Source organism: Nelumbo lutea, chromosome 2 (genome assembly GCF_056320005.1).
Source record: "Nelumbo lutea isolate HS-2025 chromosome 2, American lotus-T2T, whole genome shotgun sequence".
NCBI classification, from domain to species: domain Eukaryota; kingdom Viridiplantae; phylum Streptophyta; class Magnoliopsida; order Proteales; family Nelumbonaceae; genus Nelumbo; species Nelumbo lutea.
This window is the reverse complement of record NC_142685.1, coordinates 110,238,805-110,265,712: the sequence shown is the minus strand read 5'-3', so window position 1 is coordinate 110,265,712 and position 26,908 is coordinate 110,238,805. Positions and strand designations below refer to the sequence as shown.

At 33.4% G+C, this 26,908-nt stretch overlaps 1 protein-coding gene and 1 long non-coding RNA gene across 5 annotated transcripts in view; both read right to left on the bottom strand.

Moving 5' to 3' along the window:
* Positions 1-1,868: 1,868 nt before the first annotated feature.
* LOC148872727 (uncharacterized) lies at positions 1,869-5,245 on the bottom strand. The gene is made up of 2 exons (XR_016106701.1): positions 5,129-5,245; positions 1,869-2,631 (listed from the first exon to the last, which is right to left on the bottom strand). It is a non-coding gene; the product is annotated as an uncharacterized LOC148872727 (long non-coding RNA).
* Positions 5,246-25,419: 20,174 nt separating this feature from the next.
* The window catches only part of LOC148872726 (cation-chloride cotransporter 1-like), a 108,400-nt gene continuing 106,911 nt past the window's right edge, over positions 25,420-26,908 (bottom strand). For all 4 annotated transcript variants that reach the window (XM_088974040.1, XM_088974039.1, XM_088974038.1 and 1 more), the window contains one exon: positions 25,420-26,745. In XM_088974040.1, the coding sequence (XP_088830166.1) occupies positions 25,655-26,745 (1,091 nt within the window). In that variant the 3' untranslated portion in view covers positions 25,420-25,654. The remainder of the gene's footprint in view (positions 26,746-26,908) is intronic.

The following is a 26,908-nucleotide window of genomic DNA, read 5'->3' as shown; positions in this document are numbered from 1 at the left end:
ATTTCTTATCTAACTCATTTTTTTTTTAATTTCATTCTGCATTCTTAATTCTAATATGGAACAGGTATCAGAATTTTGTTGTGAAAAAAAAACTAGGGTTTGAGTGGTGCTTGCTGGTTGGAACCCTTAAGGTGAAGCAAAGCATCCAATAGGGCTAATGGGAAGTGGGGTTGGACTGACTTATGACCATAGTCATCTTGGTACAAAATTATGAAACACAAGCGTGGGTTTCTCCTGTTTTAATGGCCTGACCTCCAGTGATCGTTGCTTTTATGTCCCCTTTGCTTATTTTTGGAAAGTTCTACCATGATTATTATTATAATTTTATCCCTTTACATTATACACAGAAACGAAACCTGTAAAATAACAGCTTTTATTAAAAAGAAGCATAAATTGTTCAGTTGACAGTCTGATCCTTGTGAATCATTCCTATTTTCCCAAATGTGGATCCGAGGTCAAAATTGCCTAATAGGCTGGCAGTTTGATTTAACAGTCCTAGTTTCCAGTTTGTTGATAGTTCAGAAACGATTCACTATGGTATGTAGTTTATCCAATTAGATTGATTTTTGTTGTCAAACATTTTACACTACTACAGGTAATATTGAAGTCCCAAATCCCAATAGTCCAAGGAGTTAGAGCTGTTAATTGGCTGGGTTTGGTGTTGGGTCAGTGTAGACCCACTGCCGAACTCATAAAATAACACCCAGACCCGGATCCGGTAGGGTCTGTACCCAGAACTGCACGTCATTAATCGGGTTTATTGGGTCAGACATGACAACCCATTTATAGTTGGAACTCGGATTATTTGTCCCCACACCCCAATGCACGGCTGTAGTGTTGTGTGGATAGGTTTGGGAAGTGGATCTGCCATTTTTCTTGCTCTCTCTTATCAAAGAGAATTTTACCATGTATAAATTTTTGATACAATATGAGAAATTAAGACATCTTATGTTAAACTATTGCAGGTAAACCACATTGAGAGATATACTTGTTATGTGCTAATTCATATAATGCAGGTAAACCACATTGAGAGATATACTTGTTATGTGCTAATTCATATAATGGTGATCGGTTTGGGTCTGCCTAGATCAAGACCGAAAAAGTTAGTCCCAGCCCTATAGGGGATTCATAATGCAGACTCAGAGACCTTTTGGTTCGGGTCTGTCAGACCCATTGACAGCCGTACAAGGACCATCTAATGCTCTCCTCTAACGATAACAACCAACTCTGATGAACAAAGTTGGTACTATGATCCATGACCACTGCAATTCTGCATGGCTGCATGGACAAAAAGACAAAGCTAATAAAGGTCTAACACCCCTAAACCCTATTTTAGTGGAACAAACCTGTTCAGCATCCATTTCCTTTGTTTTAACAGAATCTGTCCGTTGGATATTGGGTCTTTGCTTCAAGGGGAAGAAGACAAATTGGAACTGTAATGGTGAAGAATGCATCTTCAAACATTTTTATTCCTGAGAGAAATTAATGTTTTTGATAAAGGGATTGCCTCTGCAATGTATACTAACCTGCATAGGAGTGAAGTGTTTTTGATAAACAAAATAGTATTAAGTGAAGAGAACCAAGCACATCTTATAAAGAAAAATATTTATTCTCGCGTTGCTACCTTTTTGTTTTTTGATTTTGAGACAATAGGATTTTGATTTTCATTCATCAAGATACCCATTTTCTTCTTTTAGATTTTATTATATGGGATCAATAAAAAATTTATACCCATCTGGACATCTCCCATATGGGTAAGTAACTTTCTGATCGAGGGGAAAATTGCCAACATTCATGCGTATATACATTTATCCAGGTAAGTATTTCCCTGGGTAAGTAACTTTCGGAAAAACGAATGGGCTTCAAGGTGCCATAAAAAAATGATTAACTCTGGTTTAATGAAAATCACATGGTACAGGGACTAGAATTTGGCTTGAACTTTTTAACAAACAGTCCCAGCAACTGAAAGGGCAGATGGTTCTAAATTTGAGCTTAAAACAGAAAGGACTCTAACGTCCACCAACAACTTATGCAAGGGCAGGTTTCAAGCTTATGCATTCACAACCAAGCTTATGCATTCACAACCATAATAATATACTCCAATCTGGTTGCTCCTTTACCTTGAAAGCTCGTAAAGGAACCAATTAAAGATGGAAGATCTCCTATGAATCAAAGATGCAGACCTCTATTCAGGCAACCATTAAACAGAATACTAACAGCTGTTGAAATTAAGAAAATTTCATGAATCTCAAGTTTTAGTACCAGAAAAATTTATTTCCCTCATGTTCCAAACTAAGAAAGTATGGTGCTCATTTAGGTATTAGCTTTCAAGTTTTGTTGAGAAGGATGAAGCCCCTTCAACTATATCAGTGGAATTGAAATAGAGATGATAGAATTACTCTTCTGCCACAATGCTGATCTCCCCTTTCTCTAGCATATCATAAAATGTCCTTGCTTTCCTTTGTTCATTCCAGTGATGCATCTTCCACATGCCCCCAGCAATTGTGCCTAATGTGATCCCAATGAAAATCTCTTTCACCACACTAGGTGTATTTAGAGTTGCTTGAACAGCTTTGGGGGTAATCATCTTGTGTACAACCATTTTCTCCTCAAAATTTCAGCAATAAATCCCTGAAAATAACAGAAGGAACATTACATGCACATGGGCAATAGCATTTCAGTCTCTCAAATCACAGACATTTTCAATCTTTAATTGTACTTGGTAAAAGACCACAAAAGATCTATCTTATACTGTGACTATTTTGTTTCAACTAGCATGGCTCCATTAATTTATACTGCAATATCATTACACTATTGGAAGAGCAATATATGGTGATAAAAAGTTTCCCATGATTAGAGAAATAAACTGATAACACAATATATATTTTTTTTCCTTTGAGATCAGAAGAAAAATATTTTTATTGAAAGAATACTAGAGAAGGTACAAGGAAAAGGGAAACGTTGCAACTTGAAGGTAGCCATTAAATCAATTTTTTAAAAAGTAGGAGGCATCACACAAGGCATTCCACTATTCTAGGGTGTTAGAAATAAACCAGAATGCAAGAGGTGCAAACCTAAACATATTTACAATTTCTACTAACAAAACCATTAGGGATGCAATTTGGGTAGGCTTAGGCTTTTTTTTTCTTCTTTTTTTTTGAGGGTGGGAGGGGGGTATTTTGCAGAGGTTCAGGACTCAATGCTGTAAATTCTTCAAACTGGGTATCCAACTTGCACTCCTAAAAGCCTATCATACTCAATATCCCAAGTATGTTAGAACATAGAAATAAATGAAACAGAGCACCCTATCAAATGGCGAGTAATAATCATTATACAAGTTTTATTGCTAGAATTAGAGATGTAGAACCAACCAATTTGTCACCCATTAGTCACAAATTATCAACTAAACAACAATGTCATTTAGGAAACCAAAAATAATACAAAAAGGCAGATCAATAATTTATATAAGCTACATCAAATAAAATACATTAAAGGCACTAAAATAAAATTTTGAGTAATTAATAAAAACTAGAAAGCACATTTTTACTTCCTCTAAGATGCCCCAAAGAATTGGCAATGTAGTGCTGCTTCACAAAATCCTAACATTTTTGAGGCCCTGCACCCATTACAACAATCCACTGTGGTGCTACTCCATGAAATACACTAATCATGGGACCTTGCATCCAATGCTGAAAACCACAAATCACTATTTTATACCAATGATTTGAATGGGGTTGGGGTGGTAGACTAACTTTGGGGCATAACTTAAATTATCTAGAATTGGAAACTGAGATAATCACAAAAACTAGGTTCGATTTCTTAGGAAGGGCCATCATTTCATTGAACTCTATATTCCCAAGCAAGGTTTTAAAAATTGACCTAGAACCAAAACCAAAACCATTTCTAGCCATTGGTTTCCTGGTAGACGATTAACCCATTTGGTTTGAATGGAAGGTCCGCTCCAACTTAAAAAACAAATAAATAAATAAATAAAATAAAAAGGCCAAAAAACGTTGAACGGGTTGAACGGATCAATGGTTTGATTGCTTGGGTCAGTGGGCCGCTGACCAAATCAACAATTTTCGGCTAATGACCAGGTTAAGTGTGAAACAGAACTGACTGCCTAAATGGTCCCCGGGCTGAATGGTCTGGCCTTCTGGGTCAATAGCGGTTCGAAAACACTATTACCAAGTCCCAACAAATCTAATAAAGGTAACTATCAAGAAAAATCATAGTATAAATAACGAAAAAAAGAACAAATTAAAATTTGTCAAATGCTTGCAAGAACTATAGATATGAGGGAGTCTAACGCAAAGGATGAATGGATGATATTCCAAAACTACAAGAAATATGATGTTAAGTTCAAAGAGAGTTTCCTTTTCTATGTGAACTTCTATTCTGCTCACTTGCCTCAGCCCAAATATTGTTGAATCTTTATGTGCTTGATTGACTTAACCTATAAATGTTGTGTTGCACACTTGATAGTAATGGAAATATAAGCCTCATTTTTTTTTGACAAGATGGTGGAATATTCATTTCAGTGAAATTACTTTTATCTATTCAAATATTAATTTCTTTTCATGTTTTCTCTATAAAGAAATTACTTTTTCTTAAACTCATCAATATGTGGGTTTCAATAAAATAGAAATTCCACATCACTTATGCAAAATTTAATAAAAGTGCAAGCCCTTCCACAATCAAATGAATCTCCAAAACATATATTTCTATAATACATTATTAAGCACAATATAAAACCAACCTACCTAACTGGTAGACAGAAAAGAAGCACCAACCGAACAGATTAGAGCTGTCTCTATTATTATATTATATTTATATAATCAAAACCTCTTTGATCTATTGTTGATACAAAAATATAGAATCCCAAAACAATGTAGAGATAATAAATTGTAGAATAAAAAAAGAAAATAAAAAGATTCTAACGAAAAACAATAAAGTAAAACATCAAATATCATGTATGAATAGAATTTGCAAGTGATTCAAGAATATAAGTTTGGATTAAAAAATATTCAAGAAGATTTCCTGGTAGAAATACTATTGATTCTCGATGATCAAACATTGTTAAAAGAACAATGGGTTAGCAAAAGGAGAAATGGTAGATAAGACGTACCACAGTGAAAGACCTCGTAAGAGCTTACGAAGGATGGACGATGAGATATATATACTTTGTTGAGAAGACTAAACAAAAGGAGATGTGACCCACATTGACTATAGAATCGTTCAAAGGAGTTTAGTGTTCTGTTTCTTTTATTTTTATTTTGAAAGAATTCAATTTTCATGGAAATGTATTATATCCACTGTTTGTTATGGGACCCACATTGACTATAGAATCGTTCAAAGGAGTTTAGTATTCTGTTTCTTTTATTTTTATTTTGAAAGAATGCAACTTTTATGAAAATGTATTATATCCACTGTTTGTTATGGGACCCATATTGACTATAGAATCGTTCAAAGGAGTTTAGTGTTATGTTTCTTTTATTTTTATTTTGAAAGAATGCAACTTTCATACAAATGTGTTGTATCCACTGTTTGTTATGGGACCCACATTGACTATAGAATCGTTCAAAGGAGTTTAGTGTTCTGTTTATTTTATTTTTGTTTTTAAAGAATGCAACTTTCATGAAAATGTGTTATATCCACTGTTTGTTATTATATTGGGTAAATTTCTTTAACTACCCCTACTATTAATTGACTAACTATATCCTTATTGTTTAACTATTGTCTTACATAATTGCCTAAAATCCCTCTTACTACTAATGTTCCATCATAAACCGTTATATATGACGTCACATGACTGTTATATTTATCAAAAATTTTTAATTTATCATTTTATAATCCAAAATGTCTTTTTTGTTTTGTGCCATTTCTGAAACTGCAACAACAAAGTCGGAGCCGTAAGCTTTTAACCACACCTCATTAGTTTCCAATGTCAAATTTAAGGTAGAGGACTATGGTTAAGCTAGATGGATGGATGAAAAAGGTGGTTGCGAAGAATTGGGTGGTCGGAAATCGATGAGAGGAACACAATCAAATGAGTAATAGGCAGCCTTGAGGAACCTAGATGATGAGGGGGTATTGGAAATGCGGCATGGTAGACCACATTTGGGTTTGGAAAATTATTCGGTTTACATGGTATATATATGTCTATGCTCTTATAAAATGAACCAATGAAAAATAAGCAAATTATGTGACATCTTTAATGTGATTGGTTGAAATTTTGATATAATGTGTTTTTTTTCTCAAAACTTAAAAAATGCATCATAGTTCGACTCCGCAAAGCATAAATTTTAAACATAGATAAATTAATGAGAAAAAAATGTTACAATAAAATTTTTAATGATAAGTACGTATAAAACATGAAATAAATCTTGCAAAACATGTGTAAGAATATTTCATGTGATAAAGTAGTTTAACATATAAAGATGATATTTTAGAAACGAGGTTATACAATGTGAACCAATGATATCTAAAGATGGTATTTTAACATCTAAAGATGGTAATTTGACATTTAAAGATGTGTAACGTACTTTATATTCATACAATGTGAACCAATAATAAGTAATTAGACCATGTAACGTGAAACAATAAAAAATAGGTAGAACTTATGACATTTTGTAATGTAATTAGTTAAATGGGCTGAATTTGTTTATAGAAAAATGTTGATTTAATACATATATGCATTTTGGTTTAATCTTGAAATTATTTGGTAAAAATACATTGTGCTTAAAATAACAAGTATCACAACTTTTAAAACATATTTGCACTCAAAATGAGAGCAAAACTTATATCTACTCAAAGACATCAATGTAAAAAAATTGAATTCCAATATTGAGATTCATTTTTTTGTATTCATTATAATTAAAATTATTTGACAATATTACAAAATTTATCAATATAAAACTGAACCAACTTTTATAGTGTTTAATTCTATTGCCATTTGTTAGAAAAATGATTCCAAATTTGTGTCAAGTGGACATTTTACCTACTTTACAAAATTTTTTAATATAAAATTGGTTAATAATTTATTGATAAAATTCTTTTTTCTTGTTATGTAAAAAATCTTAATTGAAAGAAACATAATTTTTTATGTTTTGTCCATCACTCAACCGTTTATTTATTGTTTAAAGAATGTGACTTTTAAAAACATTGAACTATCATTTGTTATGATTTGTAAAAAAAACATTTTTTTTAAATTTTCAACAAAAAATTATATATAATAATTTTCTAATAAATGATAATAGAATTAAACAAATATTTTATGTTTGAATGAATCAACACATTTGTATTTATATTGAACATATTTATGTTATCATTGTAAACAAAAATAACCTTAATGACAAGTATATATCTTCTAAATTTGAACTAATAAAAAAAGCAAGTAAATCATTTGATATATTTAACATGAACTAATAAAAAGTAGGTAGGCTATTACAGTGTTTAGTACGACTTTCGTTTATTTGATAAGCGATGTCATGTCATTGGCAAATCACATTTTTTTTAATGCTATTTCATATGCATATTTATTGATAAATCCTTTATTTGGTTTACGTGCAAGTTAATTGTTGGGGGACGCTTAATTTTAACGTTTACCCTAATGCAAAAATATTTATTTACTACTCTATTGATGTGACACCTAGTGACATTTATTTGTTAAGAAATCATAGAAAAATATTTGTCAATCACTTTTTCTTAATTTTTATGACAAATCAAATACACACATTTATTTAATAAAACGTAAGTTATACTAAATACATAATATATGATGCTTATAACGTGATTAATTGAGATTTTGATATAATATGCATTTGAAGTTTCAAAATACTTTGTACTTAGTTTTTAAAATTAAATATTCTTTTTAGATTAATCTCACTGTACTTAAACATATTCTCTATAAATTATATGTTTATAAATATAAAATGTGATGATATTTGATTAGTTTTTGTACTTTTTAAGTTATAAAAGTGTAAAAAAATATCACATTTGTTTTGAGTGTTTTATAATTTTATTTTACAGTCTTATAAAATATTAAAAAACATTAAAATTATAAAATAAATATTTAATTTTTTGTTTTTATTTACATGTACTTTTGGTCTTGTGTGTATTGATTGTCATATGTAATTGTTATTTAAATATAATATCTCACTATTGTACATATAATTGTTACGTTACAATCGTGTATATTCTTTTTTCATGTGAGTAATATTGGCTTATGATTATTATGTAACAACTAATATAAATGTGCCACTATAATGTAATTGTCACACATTATTGTTTTACATGTGAATCCCATTTGGCATTGGTATATAAATACATTTTTTTATATGACTATTATGTATCAGTATTATACATGTATTATTAATGCACCATTATTTTTTAATTATCACATGTCACATAATAATAAAAGCTGATATGTGTTATTATTTTGTAATTGTCACATGTAACTTTTGGACATGTGTTATTATTTTATGCTTGTCATATGTCAAATAATAATACAAATTGACATGTATCATTGTTACATGATTACCATATATTACTATTGTACATGTAATTATATTTTTAAAGCAAAATGTGCACTTACTAATGCCCCTTTATCTTTTATTTATTTCATAATCTTCTCACTCTCTCTCTTTCTTTCCTTTTATCCTCTATTTTTTTGTCTCTTCTCATTGCTCATCCATTATTAGGAGATGAAAATCAAGCAATTTTAATCTCAATCTTATTATTCATATTTAATATTTGTTTTATCTCAACTATTGATATTTACTAAGGTTACTTTAGCACTTTTCTTTTTTTTTTCTACCATCTCTCTTCTTTTCCTTTTCATTTTTTTCTCGTGATTCACCTTTTTTTCCCTCTTTATTTCAACAATTTATTCTGTTTTTTAAATAGAGCCAAAAGATTTCACCGCCATAAAAGGTTTCAAAATGAAGATCCGAATAATCACTCTAATGACGACCAAGATGATCAAAGGGGATAAATTTCACTCCTTGAAAGCCACTATCAAAATCGTTGATATATAACTCCTCATTTGAGGTCAAAGAAACAATATTTTATCAGTAGTATATGAATTGAAAATCTAAAATCATCATAGGTTTTGGCTTGATGAGAGCAAGATTGAGCATGATAAAAAAAAAAGGAGTAAAAGATCTAAAACCATCGTTGATTGTATATATGTGGTTTGAACGAAATAGAAAAAAAATCAAATTGTAAACTTTTTTTTCAAGTAATTTGTTTTTAATCTAAAAAGGAACCAACACTATCATTTCGATTTTTCTTTGATTTAAAAACAAAAATACATGGGAAAAAATTAAATAAAGACGAGATTAAACACTTAGACAAGATAAATGTAGAAAAAAAAATTATAAAGGTGGAGGAGGAGAAGAAAAAGAAGCCCTAAACCTAGATGTTGAGGGAAGACTTATCCTAATGGCATTCTAAATTTGTTGTGTTAAAGGTTTAATACTTGATTATTTCTCTATAAAACTGAAAATTCAAATAGTAAAATATAGTTTAAATGTCGTAGTTGGTAGAGAATTAGAAAAACTTTGACATTTAAACTTGATGATTCAATGGGTACCCTCAATCCAACCCACCCGTATCCTTTTCTCTTCATCCTAATGGGTCAATCAACCCATATCAACCCATTACTCAAATGGGTGGGTATGGGTGAGTTTCAAGTAGGGTCAGTTGGATAGGTCAAAAATGTCATCCCAAATTACACATGAGGTTATGAGAAGAACTATTCTCTTCACTATGAGCTTACAACTCCAATTGGGACCTTCTAATTGCCTTCACATATCAAATTATTCTATTTTTCGTTTGAAATACTAAATTGTTTGCACCCTGATAGTTGAAGTATTAAAATATTGGTTAAAATAATATTTAAAAATTCTAATATATGTTATTTGAAGTTGTTTTGTTATCATCGTGATTGTGCTTACTTTTCCATTTGAACTAATAAAATGTTAATTGAAATTATTTTTATAAAATCTAATATAAATATTCATGTCAACTACTACCCTAAGTAGCACAACTACGGTTGAAATAATTTAAAAATGGGAAAATCTATGATACCAGAAAGACATGGTACCAAAAGAGATTTGTCTAATCAAACTATCAAAGCACCCCTATGAATTTAATGAATACCATATGATTGGTCACCACTTTTATGATACTAGTTGATTGGCTGTAAGTTTATCTGATATTATGTATTTCCGGTATCATAGTCAAATCCTTTAAAAATACATATATGATTATATGACAATTAAAGTCTTTGCACATTTTCATTCTTCACTAGGGCATGATTCATATATCAATTTAAAAGTCAGCTAAGACGAGAGTATGCATATCTTTCTGAACAATAAGAGGTACACTAGAAGCAAAGGGCACGATGTGATTGATTAATTGTAGGAAAATGTAATACTCATTTTTTTCCATATTATAGTGTCCAATAGACTTGAATTACCATGGAATCTTATATGTATTTCATGTATTTTAGAAATGAGTGAAACTCAAGGAATATTTTCTTCTTTAAAAATGTTTCTATAAATTCACATTTTTATATTTTTTATAATAATAAAAATTAAATAAGAATTGAGTCTTTGGTGGGGCTTGAAAGTAAAGGGCTTGTTTGTTCTTCATTGGCGTTTAGTTTTTTCTTTAAATTTTTATTTGGTTTAATTTGTAAGAGAGAGAGAGGGGGGGTCTAAAATTGGCCTTTCAACCTGAAGTTGGCTTCTATCGACCTGCCTTCTTTTGTTTTTTTTTTCATAAGGGTTTGTTATTAATTAATCCTAAAAAAAGGAATAAACATGCCACTGTTAACTATGGAAATTCTTGGGATTTCATGGGCCTAAAAATGGGCTTTTTGTTTATTTGGGAATATTTAAAAAAGGAACGCACACTTGTATTATTCTTTTTGTGCATCATTATTAAGAAAAATGAACCTAAATTGGGCTAGTTTGGAGGAAAACAACGTGAGATGGTTGGAAAGAGATTTTGAGCGAGGAGAAATAAAACAACCAGTCTTTTCCATGGATAGATTAAAAGCTCCAGGACTATATGGTTTTACCTCGGCATTCTATTAGGATTGTTGGGAGATAATTAAGGAGGATTTGTTTGCAGTTTTCAAGGAGTTTGGAGAAAGACATATTATCATCTCTAGAGTTAGTGCCACTTTCCTAGCCCTTATTCCTAAAAAGATTGATGCCAAGCAACCTAAAGACTACAAGCCCATCAATTTGGTGACTAGTATTTACAAAATTTTAGAAAAAGTGTTTTCTTTGAGGATCAAAAGGGTCTTACCATCCCTTATTAACCACACTCAAGGAGCTTTTGTACAAGGTAGGCAAATTACCGATCAAATCCTAATAGCAAATGAGTGTGTAGAGGACATGAGGAGATCTGTGAGATGAGGTTTTGCCTATAAATTGGATACTTGAAAGGCATATGACTTGGTGGACTGGAGCTTCTTCTTAAAGATACTAAGGCTTTATGGTTTTAGGGAAGGATGGTGTTATTGGATCTCTGGATGTCTAACTTTGGCTCATTATTCTGTACTAGTCAATGGAGTAGTAAGAGACTTTTTTCTAGCCTGTAAGGGTTTAAGAGAAGGATCACTCTCCCCTTTCCTTTTCAGGTTGGTGGCAGATATGATTAGTAGACGGATTTTCATTGTAGATAGGGAGGAGGTAATAAGCGACTGGAAGATTGGTAGAAACAATGTTCAGTAACCCACCTTCAATTTGCAAATGATGTTATAATTTTTTTTGTGAATGAAGTGTTTTGAGGTGTGTAAGTAACCTTAAGGACCTAATAACTGGTTTTGAAAGTGTTTCCAACCTTAAAGTCAATTTTGAAAAGAGTTGTGTGGTAGGTGTCCTTTTTTAGGATATTGAGGTCGAGTCATTGCTACTTACTTGGGATGTTCCATGGCATCCTGACCATTGAATTATTTGGGTTTACCTTTGGGTGGGAATCTTAAGGAAAGTAGCTTCTGGAATCTAGTTGTAAGAGATTTGAAAAAGGATTAGCAACTTGGAAAAAGAACTGCATTTCCTTGGGGGGGAAGGGTAACTTTGATCAGGGCCATACTTACTAATCTCTTGGTGTACTTCCTCTTCATTTTTAGGATCCCCTCTAGGGAGGCTAGAAAATTGGAAAAGTTGATGAGGGATTTCCTATGGAACCAGGGGTTGAAAGAATGGATCATCTAATTAGTTGGGAGATAGTGAGTCAGAGTAAAGAGAGAGAGGGCTAGGTTTAGGGAATTCGATTCTTAAAAATGAGACCTTGTTGGGAAAGTGGTTGTGGAGATGGCCGATGGAGAGAGAAAGCTTGTGGCATGGGGTGGTGGGTAGCATTCATGGATGTTCCGATTTAGGTTGGGATGCCAGAGTATCTCATCCGTCTACTCTATCAACTCCTTGGAAGGCAATACATGGCATTCTTCCCAAATTTTCTTCAATGTGTAAGGTATGATGCTTGTTTAGGAAATGTAGTTTTGTTTTGGAAAGATACTTGGGTGGGTAACTTGTCTTTCAAAGACCTTTTCCTCTTTCTTTACTCTCTTCCCTTTATAAAAAGAGCCTATTTCCTCTTTCCTCTCCCCTCTAGTCCTCCCTATTTCTTTGAATTGGGATTTTGGTTTTCATAGAGGTTTACGGGAGGCTGAACTTCCTTGTGTCACCAAGTTGCTTTCTACTCTTGGCAATGTTTGTTTAGGCCCTTCTTCCCCTAATAAGAGAGTGTGGAACCCTACTCCTTAAGGATATTTTTTGTGTTATTTTTTTAAATCCCTTTGTTCTAGTGATGTGCTTGGGTCTTTCCCTATACGAGAAGTTTGGACCAAACCTATTCCCCCTAAGATAGCTGTCTTTTGTTGGGAGGTGTGCCATGGTAATTTCAATACCTTGGAAAACTTGCAAAAGAGAAGTTCTTTTTGTGTCTTTATCCAAGCTGGTGTATTTTGTGCAAAGCCCATAGTGAGGATTTCTACCACTTATTAATCTCTTGCCCCTTTGCTGCAGCTCTGTGGGATTGGATTTTTGATTTGTTTGATTGCAGGTGGATTCTGCCATCGGAAGTCAATTTGTTGTTTAGCTCGTCTACCTTCGTTTGGGCAGCAAAAAAGGGAAATGCATGTGGAGATGCATAAGAGAAGCCACACTATGGACTATTAGGGAAGAAAGGAATTCTAGAATCTTTCTTGACAAGGAGAGAGCCCTTCCGACAGTAAAGGAGTGTATCTTTACTAGAGCTATACACTGGCTGAGAACCTTAGAATCCTTTTCTCCATTTTCCTTTGTGGATTTTTGGAGAAGGTGGACTGCAATGGCTAATTTGTCCATTCAAGAAAATAAGTTTGCAACAATTTGGATACCTCCCTTAGAAGGTTTTATCAAATTGAAATTTGATGGGAGTAGTCGAGGCAATCCAGGATTGTCAGGGATTAAAGGAGTCTTAAGAACTAAGGATAGCAAGATTTTATCATTGTTTTTAGGCCCGGTGGGAGTAGGTGATTCTACAAGGGCTGAGCTGTTGGTTGCTATACAAGAAATTCAGATCGCCGACCAACTTGGGATAAAGGATCAAAGTATCGGTATTGAGTATCATATCGGACAATTTGGATGCAGATATGGATACGTTTTGGAAACACATGAATATGGACGAAAAAAATGGAAACGCTTAGATATCCTGGAGAAACACATACAAATTCCATAAATATATTAATAACACTAAATTTAAAATCAAATAGTCGCAAATAATGTATAAATACAAAGGAAATGTATATTTTAACGGTATATATGATAAAATATATTACAATTAATATAGAAAAATGATAAATATTACACAATTTTATTGATAATGCATCAATCAAGAGCCCGTGACACATAAGATATGCATATATTATATTTTAATTATTATATTAATTATTTTCTGTTTTACTATTTTTAGTTTTTTACTTTAACAAAAAAACTCAACTAAATATTAAATTCTCAAAGTAAACTAGAATATCAATTAATAATTTATAAAAAAATATAAGTTGAATTTAAAATATATCAAATCTGTTAAAATTTCTAAGATATAATATGCAAAATTTTAACTACTATTATAATTATTACATTATTGATAGATTTGTTTCTATAGTTTCTTTTTCTAAAATTAAAAATCATTTTTTGGTATAAATGTTGATTAATAGAGTTGATAGATTCTATTTAATATTATACTCTCAAATATTTTCTAAACATTTTTTTAATATGTTGTTATTCAATGTAATGTAAATTAAAATATTAATTAATTTATAATTTATTATATATATATATATTATTAATTTTAAGTATTAAAATAATGATTTTATTATTAATATTTTATTTGCATAAATTTCTAGAGATAAAAATCATCTTTTTGTTTTTATGTAAATTTGATAGATTATTTCCATAGGTTTATAAAATATCAATTTTGAAAATTATTCTTTACAATTTTTAGTTAAAATTGTTAAACATAAATGTGCTATTTATTTGAATTACATGTATTATTTTACATGCTATATGTAATAAATGTTATTTTATTTTAAATATTTACATAAGTGTGGAGTTGCCTAAATGGTTTATGAGTTGCCTTAAATGTGCTTCCCATCTTGGGGTACTCAGGTTTGAGTCACCCGAGTGCCTTTAATTTTAATAAACAAGTATGCATGTACTCACTCGTGTCGGTCTGTATTGCTTGGTATCGGACCGATACGTATTGGTACAAGGTGATATGCACCCGTATCGATCCGATACACATGACTAGTATGATACACCTCTAGTTGTAGTGTATTGTGTGTTGGGTAAGGCCAACACAACCCCGATTTAGCTACTTGGAGCTATAGGGATCTTATGAAAAAAATTAAATGGTTAACATGTGTCAAGTTGGCAAATGCTTTTGTTGACTGTCTTGCTAAATAAGGGGATTCTAGGGAAGAGCTTTTTTTGGGCAAGTTTATAATTTATTATTGTTTTTTCTTGTTTCACTGTAATATCTAGGAGAGCCTACACTTCACGATTCTCCAAGACGCATGTAACAAATTATTCTCTTTGCTTAATGAATTCACATTTCAATTATCAAAAAAAAAAAAAAAGATGGTAGGTTATTCATTACTAAGCATAAAAGGAGCATAAATGTATTCAAGGCCTAAAACCATCTATATTATTTTGATGCTGTTTATGAATAAGAGAGGATAATCATTGGTTTCCCGTTACTATTTCCTAGTTGATGCGAGAATGTCGAATTTTTGTTAAGAAAATTATTGTTATTAAACTCAACTATATTTTAATATGTAATTCACTATAAACCCTATTGTTCACACAAGTACACTAAAATATATGATGCATGTTAGTTAACACATTTTTGCCAATGAATTTAGATAACTAATCACTTACAAACATTTTCAACAAATGGAGCTATAATATTTCCCAAATGAATTGAATGAAATTATAAAAATTATAATAGATAATTTGAATGCTTTTACATATAGCCTTGCATTTTTAATGTTTTTATGGCCTGTGCTTAGCACAAGCCCCCTCCGGCAGTGTGTAATTATACATATAATTGTTTTTTTATTACCATGCGCTACATAATAGAAGAAGTTGACACATGTTATTAGTATTATATGACTATCACATATCACAATTGTATGTGTCATTGACATGTAATAGCCACATGTCACTTACAAGTGTTTAATATTATGCTTTTTCCAAATGATAAATGGTACTTTTATTTTGAAAAGCATATTTTACACATTTTTTTATCCACATTTCACTTACACATGTTTAATATTATGCTTTTTCCAAATGATAAATGGTACTTTTATTTTGAAAAACATATTTTACACAATTTAATTTTCATCTAAACTAATTTCAAGGTAAAAGTTTTATATGTACTTTGTACTTTGACACTTTTACCAAAGTAAAAGTTTATCCCGTCATAGCCTTAAATTTATAAAAATCATGTTTTACCCTTTTATGCCCTATTAATTGTTGCTAACACACGTGTAAATCCGTTTCAATTGAAAAATGCAACTAACTCTAACTTGTTTGACAAAATGTTTGAATAGGGGTTGGTTCAAATATCCTTTCCCCATCCATACACATACACTGTTATATGTTAGATTGCACAAGTTGGCCTAGCACCTCCTCCTTAGTGTAAAGTGTGTGCAAAAGGCCCCTTCCTTGCAACATCATTCTTTGAAATTAAAAATATTTAACTTCAAAAAGAGTCACTCTTAACTCATATTTCATTCTTTAAATAGAGATTAATTTGAGTACAATATGTCAAATTTCCAAAGTACCAAATGAATCAAAAGGGAACATAATTTATACATACACCATATATAAAAATTAGATTAGTATCACAAAATATAATTAATCTCAAACCCTATATAGATTAAGAGATGAACTCATGAAGAAGTATATATATTATCACTTTTCCTCACATACCAATTCTTTTTATTATTGATTCTTGAACACTTTAGTGCATAATGTAAGAAATTTATTTCATTTTTTGCATAAGGATGATCATGTTCTTGGTATGCACAAAAGAATTTGAATTCGAATCATATATTGAATTGGACCATATTCATTATCGTGCATACCAAAAAAATAAAAGGATATTATGCACGAAAAGGATATTCTTTTGGCATGTACAGAAGAATTCAGGTTCAATTTGAATAGGTGTTATGTTTTCGATCAATCTATAAATTGTGCTATTGTGTTTTTTGAAATTTTACTAATTTTCTAAAATCATGTTGTTAGAAAAACAAATTATTAAATGATTAATTAAATAGATATAAAAATGAAAATGAAATATACTTCATTTCATTGGTGATTAATCATTATTATCAATGATTAATTAAATATTAAATAATGCATAAAAATCAAAGTTGAAAGAAAAATAAATAAATAAACACTTAATTTTGTTGAAACTCTCATTGACAATAAGGACAATCAATAAAAAAATATGTTATTGGGTGCTTAAAAGGAGTATAGCTATCAACAATTACCCACAAGACACTACAACTATACATTGAGAATATTTCTTGTACTTATATTTTGTATCATTCATGTAGAGATATTTTTTTTTGTATTATTTATTACACGTCATAGAGGAATCAAGGTTGGGGAAGAGGAGGGAGAAAATGAGACCCACTACCCATACCACAAAGAGCATGTGGTTCTACGAGGATCTGATACCAATAAAACGCTTCCAATACTGTCCCAATGTGCCACTACAGCCCGTATATTAGGAATACCTCCTTTATCATTCATGGGGAGACCTTCCCTATGTATACTTGTAATGACTGGTTGGGATGTTGTTGGGACCGTGTATTGACACCTGATGCAAACTCATCCTACACTTTGATGGTAACAACACATGAACCATGCATACATTGCAAGTCTCTCTAATCTTCTATAGGGATAATGGGTTTAGATCTGCTTCCAATAAAAAACCGTTCCAATATTATCTGTGTCCTATCTCATATATGGTGGGTCCTATGAACAAAAAAGTATAGAGTAAATTGTGGGAACCTCCCCTAAAGATTCTGATGGTTGCTGAAAATCTCATGAAGTTTAGTAATTGTAATTACCTCTCATAAACTTTTTGACATAGTTGCAAGTAGACCCCCATCTATTAGAATCCTCTAACAAAAGGTACAAAAATTGTCCAATATACCCATGCAGTTATTGTTGAGGTTAGATATACAAACTTTATTAACAACAAAAAAGAGAGAAATTAAAGTTACTGCTTTACCCTTGAGTGATTTAAAGGGCACATTTAGAAAATAAATCAATCTCCTAAAAGAGATTGGAAGGGTTTGGGGCAGCGGTTGATATGAAGAGAAAATTTGAAAAATAAATAATTTGGTCAAAAGTAATTTGCAAGGATATTTTGGACATTTTCATGTATGACTTTTGTTAGAAAATTCTAATGGAGTGGACCTGCTTGCAACTGTGTTAAAAAGTTTAGGAAAAGTGATTGCAATTACCAAACTTGTTAGGGGGAGGATTTTAACAATTTACCCAAAAATATGGTGGGTCATATGGAAAAAAATGATGGGTCCCAGTCTTATGATGCAGACATGGATCCCAGTTTTATGATATCAACATCCAACCGTCTTAGGATCATTGACTGAGTCATTGTTTTTTTGGGAGAATGACTGTTCTCCCACCTCAGAATTTTTAACCCCACCGTACAGGTGGAATGAATCATGACCATGGATTTTGCAGTGTACTTCTCTATTGCTTTTTTGGTAATATGACAGCTTAGAGGCTGATTGGAAACGGTGTGATAGGATTTACTAGTACAATGAACCAGGCCAAGAAGAGGTTAAAAACACTGATCATGACACTTGACAATTCTTTGGAAAACAAAGAACAACTCAGCCCAACCACCTGGTTGGAATCTGAAATCCGACAGTTCAGAATTCACATCTGTGCCCCAACGCACAGAGAGTGCCCCACAAGTGCCCCACAGCACATCCCAGCCGTGTATTGGGAGCAAGTACAGGAGATGTTCCCAATACATAGTTGGGATGTATTGTGGGGCACCCTCGGTGGGGTGCAGATGTGAATTTGACTGTTCATCAACTGATTTAATTTTGGTCTTTGGTTTGGTATTTCTGATCCTCCAACCAATGAAAGTATCAGTCTTGAGAAGGAAACACCAACCCTGATCAGTCTACCCATTCTTAGGAGAAAACTTTATCCACTAAATTGTTTTTGGCATTTATTAGCGCAAGCTATAGGTATTTGAGAAGTAATTATTAGGGTTGTTCATAAGAAGGCCCAACCCAATCAAATCGACCAATCCGGACCGATCCAACCCGAGTTGGCCAGGTTTTCATCAGCACCGGTCGGTTTCGGGTTGTACAAATTCATAAACCAATGGTTCGAGTTAGTTTTGGTTTTTTTGTGTGAAAATCGAAATCGACCTGACCCGAACCGACTTAGTTCCTACTTAACTATTTAAATATAATCTATTTAAATATATATTTCGATTTAAAATTAAATCAACCTAATCTATTTAAATATATATTTCAATTTTAATTTAAATATATTTTATATTTAAAACTATTAAATAAAGATATTTCAATTTTACATAAAACCGAAATATCTAACAACCCAAACTTGCACCACACAAGAACATGGGCCATGGGGGCATGGATGAACATAGAGCCAAAATCGACCCAAACCGACCCAACCCGATTCAAACTGATTAGGTCGGTTTTGCTTAACACTGGGTTGGTTTCGGTTTCCATCTCAGGTATCCAACCAGGTCAGGTCGGTTGGAAAAACCTCAGTAAACCGACCCAACCCGATCCGTGAACAACCCTAATAATTATAATGATTGTGTCACTCACAGTCAGTAAACCGGATTTGCTCTTCACACCATCCTTGCATTAGAAACCTCTTCCGTATTTGTATGTTGTCATTCATGGATAGATATTTTTAATGCATGGTTGAAACATGTTGAGGTTGCTGGTGTGATGAACACTCTACGAGGAGCATATTTGAATTCTACAATCACTACGCACTACCCACATCCATCTCAAATCTACCTCAATTTCAGTTGACTTGATCATTTTCCCTTGAAGAATATAAATTCAAATATGTAAAATACAAAGTTTTGCACTACATTTTTGTATTTATACTCCTACCAAATTGAGCTGACGAGAATCCAATTTAGGGGCAATTATTTATAAGCGGATCCGCATTGTTATAATCGATGATGCAATAATTTGGATGGTCCCTCTAAAATACGAGGCATGAGCTCAACCTCGCATATATCCATAGGACTTCACATGCACCCTGCTCTATTCCTCTATCCCCACAAGGCCCACATCATAAATATGATAGATATAATGGGTTTAATTATGATACCGAAAAAATGTGAGTATCATAAAAGTACACTATATATGATATATTATATATCATTAGCGTACGTGTACAAGTAAAGGTAAAGATATAAATTAATATTATATTTATCAATTTTAATTTTTATGACCTACACCAAAACTAAAGCAAGAATATGCTTTATATATTACTAGCGTAATAGCATATATTATGCACATGCACAAGTATTAATCATATATGATATTGGATTTAACTTTTATAACTTGCATGAAAACCAAGACAAATATTCACTTCTCATGGAAACAATGCAAATATCACTAGTGTAAGTATTTTGGGTAAATTACAAACTGCCACCCTATACTTAAAGGGGTAGTGAAACACTTAGCCTCCAAAATTATGTTTCGTGACAAAGACTCCCATGAATTATGCGTTTCAGCACTTTGCCCATATTCCATTAATAAGGTTGATGGTGAAGGTAAAATTATAAAATTACCCATTTGAGATTCAATGGACCAGGAGAAAAAAAAAATAGCTATTAAAATGACAAAATTGAGCATTCTAAATCACAAATATCTCTTTTGGGCTGAGTTATTGTGCTTCCACCCCCTAGGTACAGAGTGGGAGTTTGTAATTTACCCTAAATTTTATACATCTATTCTATATGCTTAAAATGCAGTTTGTAATTTATCCTAAATTTCATATGTCAGCTTATTCTCTGTCGTCCTCATATTGCTTCCCCAACCCCTTAGAATTAACTATCTATTTATTTTTTAAATTTTTAAAAAGAAAAAAGAGTTAAACATGGAACTATTTAAACTCAATCACAATTAAATGAGTTTCATTTTTATTAGGAAATTAAATGTAATCACTCTTGTATAGAATATGTGTACTTTTTAACACCAGCCCATGCATTACATGGATCTCTTCTAATATATATTTAAAATCATATACCCGTATGGGTCAAGGCCCAAGAGGTGGTAAGCCTAGCCCAATCCACCCCACTATCACCCTTAGAATTGGACGATTTACGTTTAGTAATGATGCTTAGAGGCCACTTTTAAGCGCTAATACAACATTGGATTTTCATTCGAACCAATACAATGGCAGCATAGCAACTAATTTGGAGGGATTGGCTTTTTTGGGGTAAATTATAGATGCCACCCTATACTTTGATGGTAATGATACTTAACCCCTTGAACTTTTATTTGCAATAAAGACCCTTAAACTTTTGGATTCCAACACTTTGATGCTCCCCATTAAATTTTAGGGAGAATAATGATTCAGCCCAGGGTCAGTATTTGTAGGCTCAAAATACATTTGGTGTAGGTGCTAGATCGGAATTAATGCTAATTTACGGGTGGGTATGGGTGCATAGAGTGTGGGTTTTTGACCTTTTGAATGTTTATAACTATGCAGTGGAAATCAGAAATCTGCATTGGGCCTATCCGTACTTCTTCGTAAATTTTATTGGTAGAGGAAGCTAATTTACTAACATGCCTTTTTGAGATTCATATAGGTGAGAGGGTGACATTTCAAAATAACGAATACAGGTTGGGCGAAATACATTATTTATTTCTCACCAACATTGCTTATCGAACAAAACCCTCATTACAAGAAAGAAACATAAAGGATTTATACAAACTAGACTAAGGGGCACATGCTATACACGTGCACAAGTAAGGATGAAAGGGCAAAGTTATAAATTAATGATATGAGACTCTGATTTAACTTTTATGATTGTATCAAATTCAAAACAAGTATCTATTTTATATGGCATAGATATGTAAGATGAGCAAAATTGGTCCAAGAAATTAAGGAAACAGAAGTTAGTTTGAGTTAATTAGTGACAGTTTTATTTACTGGTTGGGCAGGTTGAATATTGACATATAACACTGAATATGATTTGTAATGGTTGAGTAGGAATTTGTGACCATTAATTTGTATCAATTTAATGTGAGTTTGAAGGTTGAGTATGATTTATAACGAGTGTACTGATATCAATATTTTAAACCTTGAGTGAGACATCATACATTAAAAAGGGAGAATGACGATTCAGCCCAGGGTCAGAATTTATAGGTTCAAAGTACATATGAGTAGGTGATAGCTGGAATTGATGCCCATTCACATACAAATATAGATGCATAGGAAGTGGGTTTTTGACCTTTTGAATGTATATAGCTCTACAGTGGAAATCAGAATAAGAAGATCTTATTGAGATACGAAAAAAGTAGGACAGCTACTCATTTAACATTAATATAGTCCAAACTCCAAACAATTAGTACTGCTTTGATATAAATGCAGCCAAATCCCTTATAAGTGAGATTTGAGAACTGAGTGATCCACCCACCAACCAAAGTTGTATGCGTGTATTAAGATAAAGATAAAAGAAACAGAGTAGTTATATGGAACAGGTCCACCAAGAGATGTACAACTATAGTGGATCCTTGTCCTATTTAATGCAGCTGCACTTGGACGAATGTGGAATCTAAACGCACCAAAAACCAAGATATCAAGACAACGAGGCATTGGGATTGGCAGTAAATCGATTTATTGAGATTTATCGGGTCGAATGGTTTGACTGTTCAAATCGAATGGTTTGGCCTATTCTGACAAAAAAAAAAGAAAAAAAGTCAGTCAAAACCATTCAAACGGTTAATTGCCCGGTTCAATGGTTTATTGACCAAAATCAACAATTTTTATGAAAAGTCCAGTTTTAAGGAAAACTGGAACCGATCAACTGACCGATTCTCAATCTTTCTGGTCCGACCATCTGGTCTGGCCCGATTTTGAAAACCATGGTCAACAGGATGAATTCGGCAAAGACTTGTCTCAACTCCAATCCACTCGAAGCAATTCAACCCAAACTCAACTTGACCCAGTTAAATAGAGACTTAGAGAGGAGATCCTGAACCCTGCCCTCCACCAAGCTCACTTTTACAAAAATTTCAATGCGGCAATATCAACAGTAGGTTGGATTTAGAATGGGTTTACTTCAACCTAGACCCGACCCTAAAGCCCATAGGTTTGGATCAGTAGATTCAGTACAGGTTTACCACATAAACCCAACTCACTGATATCCTTAACCGTGCCTCGTAGGGAGAGTCTTATGCATGACATAGGCTATCAAACCTGAAAAATAATCCTAAGTTGTTATATCAGGCTGCTCATCTGTTGTCGCAGGAAGCTAAGAACTAATTTGATGATTCTGTAAGGTGGAACTTATCACAAACTTGTATAGACTTTCTTTTTTAATGCTATTTTAGTTTATCTATCAAAAAAAAAAAAGCTGAACAATAAAACTCCAAATTTTTTCCTTATATGAACCAACTGGTGGGAGATCAGAGGTTTATTTTCACATTAATCGAAGGTTAAAGGGGTGTTCTATAACATGAATGTTTCTATTTTCATTTATTTTTAAATAAATTTCTATATCAACAAAAATTTATATTTTCATTTATCTTCATTTCATCACCTACCAAGGCGCTGTTTAAATGAATACACTAGTTGAATTCATTTGATGGTTCGGATAACTAATTTACTGTTTTCTTTTCATCTAATCAAGACAATGCCATTTTTTTACGGAAAAGTATGGACAGGCCCATTGCAGATTTCTGAATCCCTCTGCAGACCTATAAAAATTCGAAATGTTAAATACCACCACTCTATATATCAATGCCCCTCTGTGAATTGACATCAATTTCGACGGGGCATCTACCCCAACTATACTTTGAGCCTAAGAATTCTGATGCTGGGCTGAACTGTCATTCTCTCTTTTTTATTGGTGATGCAGCTTTAACCCTACATATGGGCCAGGTGCTACATGCTAGACCTGGTCAGTGGGTTGGTGACAAATTACACAGAACCCACTTGCACATAATGTCAAGATCTACTTTCCGTAATTTGAACCCATACCTCTAATAAGGATACTTATGACCAACTAGAAATCAAGTAGATTTGACAAGACAATAACGATTAAGGAACGGGATCTGCTCCTCACAGGGGCGCCTCACATGCACATCCACTGTGCATTGGGAACACCTCCCCTGAATAATAACTTATAAGTACGGGAGATCTTCCCAATGCATGGTAGGAAGTGCATGTGAGGCGCCCTGTGTGTGAGGAGCAGATCGGTCTCAACAATTAAATGGTGATATCATCACCCAAAAATTCTCATCTCCATGAGGGACCGATAATCACACCCTTTGTTTGTTAATAAATAGATTATTTTGTTGATAGGAGAAATGGGGATGGATGGATGTCCCCTATGAATGGTAGTTCTTCAATAAAATAAGATAAGTATTACCTCATCTTAAAGATAGAAAACGATTGGAGATATGGAGGTTATAATTTAGTTAACAAAAGTATAACAATATATTCGGAATAATCCAAAATACAACCCAAATAGTGTATGTATTAGCAAGTAAAACACAGATATCACAAGTTCATAGTAACAATCCAACAACAAAAACAATGATAGTGAATGTACGTGCAAGTAAAAGAGAAAGAACTAACTGAGATTTATATTTAGATCGAGCCTCGAGTCTCGTTGGCTCAATGCAGTCTTTGAATCTAATTTTGCTCCCTTTTAGATGATCTTCTTAATGCCTGGGATTTCAGTGTCAAACTTCAAGGAGAGAAGTTTAGTTGCCTTTCAACTAAAGCTCATGGAACCGCAGTCACTTATCACCCCTCCAGGCGGTAGGGGGATCAAACTCACGGAACCACAGGCTTTGGGTGGTATGTCCAGTGGCCTCATGGCGCTACAGACCGAGCCCGGGCTTATACTTTAGGCCCAAGGTCTAGGCTGAGCCAGGCCTGATCCTGAGCTATAACCCTTATCATTGGTGTTAAGCCTGGCCCATGATCACCCCTAATGTGCACCGTGCTCTCTGCCCAACCCCATCCCGGTTTCACTGTATGTCTAGTAAGTAATGCTCGGAAAGAATAAATAAATAAATAAATAAATAAATAAATAAAAGACAAGGAAAGGAAGATCAAGATGTTATCTTTTGCAAATAGTGGTTGTTAGTTGTTACAGTTATGGCAGGTCCAACATTTACCCTACTCAAATTCTCCCATTCCTTCAAAAGTTGTGTACGCTAACAAGAAAGAGGCTCTGCCATTGCCTATTGTATAGTAACTTGAAGATCCAAGTTGCATTGTTCAAACTTCAAAGCGATAGTCCTTGTACAAGAACAATTGGTGTACGATCTTGTCTGATGCAAGGAAAGGCAAAAACGTGTTAGAGAGGCCTCAGAATTAGGGAAAACCTACTATTCTGATTTCCTCAATGACTACTAATTAATGGTTTCCTATGTCGTTTACTTATCTAAAAACAAAGAGAGTCGTTTAATTACTGAAATATCACCGTCTTTTATTGAATTAGTTGACATGTTCCAATAAGCTACTTTGCTGATTTGATAACAAATGTGAAATCAATACGAGAAATCAATAGGAAGCCTCAAAATTCTCTAAGACAAATTTCTTCTCTTTTGGGGGGAGCATCAGATTACAGAAAAGCCTCATGGTATTTCCTTGTAAAACTCGTCCAAAGGGCTATCATAGATGGAGACAGAAAAAGAAGATGGCTCCTGCCTTTAGCAAGAGAAAGCATACAAAGAATGAATTGAAACGTCCATGTTATAAACATTCCAAAAGAATGAAAAAATGAATATGAACATTAATAGCAAAAAAAAGAGAAAAAAAAAGAAGCAGCTGCTCTTTAGATATGCAACTTCAAGCAGTTATGTGAAAATGGTCACAACATTTCTTCCATAACCCCTAACAATTAACAGTCTTGGCACGTTCTCCACTAATAAATCCATGTACTCCATGTAGAAGCATGCTGGGTGACTGGCTGGTGGAGGTGGAAGGCTTACAAGCACCACTGCCGCCATCCTTGAATATCTGAGTATTGTAGAATTCAATTTCAGGGTTGTGTAAAGGAATTTCTCCACCTGCTGCTCATTCACAACCACAGGTTTTCCATCAGCCATTAGTGGGGTACCCTCCTTACGAGCTATTTGTTTAATCTCTGCTATATAAGCAGCTATGCGTCTCTGAGCTGCAGTGAAGGCCTCCATTGACTCATCCTGCTGTCCACAACCCTCCACGTGGGCCTCCCATGATTTCATTGTTATGACTATCACCTCTGCCTGCATCCGGAGATCATAGAGGTACTTCTTCACATCTTCCTTGAGCACATCTGCCTCTGCATCCTCCTCAGCAATGCAAAAGACCTGGATTTTACAGCACTCAAAGCTCTCCTTAGTGAGCAGCAGCTGAGAGAGGAGAAGCATGAGACCTCCATCTCTGACAATCCAGTACAAGTCAATGGTACCATACTGTCTCTGGTACTCATTGGGCCACTCATCGAGACCCTTGACAATAACAACAGCCTTGTTGGCAACAATGCAGTCACTGATGATACTAACAAAGGTGGCTGGAATATAAGTCAGGTTCTCCCGACGCCAAATCTCAGGGTATCGCATCACCACAATGTTAGGCTTGAGATTGCCAAGGCCCATAGTTTGGACAATTCCACGGAAACCATCACACATGTTGCGGGCCACCACAATCTCAGCTACACCTTCACAGCGTCTGTAGTCTATGTAGGTAGCAAGCTGCTTGCAGGCAGTTTTAGCATCCTTGGCACACTCATGGTAGTCCCCATCAATGATGGAGAAAAAGATGGACATTCCTCGACCCTTCTTCTTCATGCAATTGGCAAAGTCAGCAAGTTTTGGATGACAAGGAACATTCTCTGGTAGCTTTCCCCATGGTCGACAAAATACAAGAGGGATTGGGTACCAATTCTTTGGATGGACTTGGTTTGCTGCAAGTGATTATAATAGATAGGTTAGTCTCCAAAATCTAATAAGTAAAACAGCAGCAGCAGCAGCAGCAACAACAACAACAACAACAACATAAAATTGTCTTAACCTACATGATTCATGTGCGTGTCCATTGAATCAAATCATTTCATAAATGAGCCACCA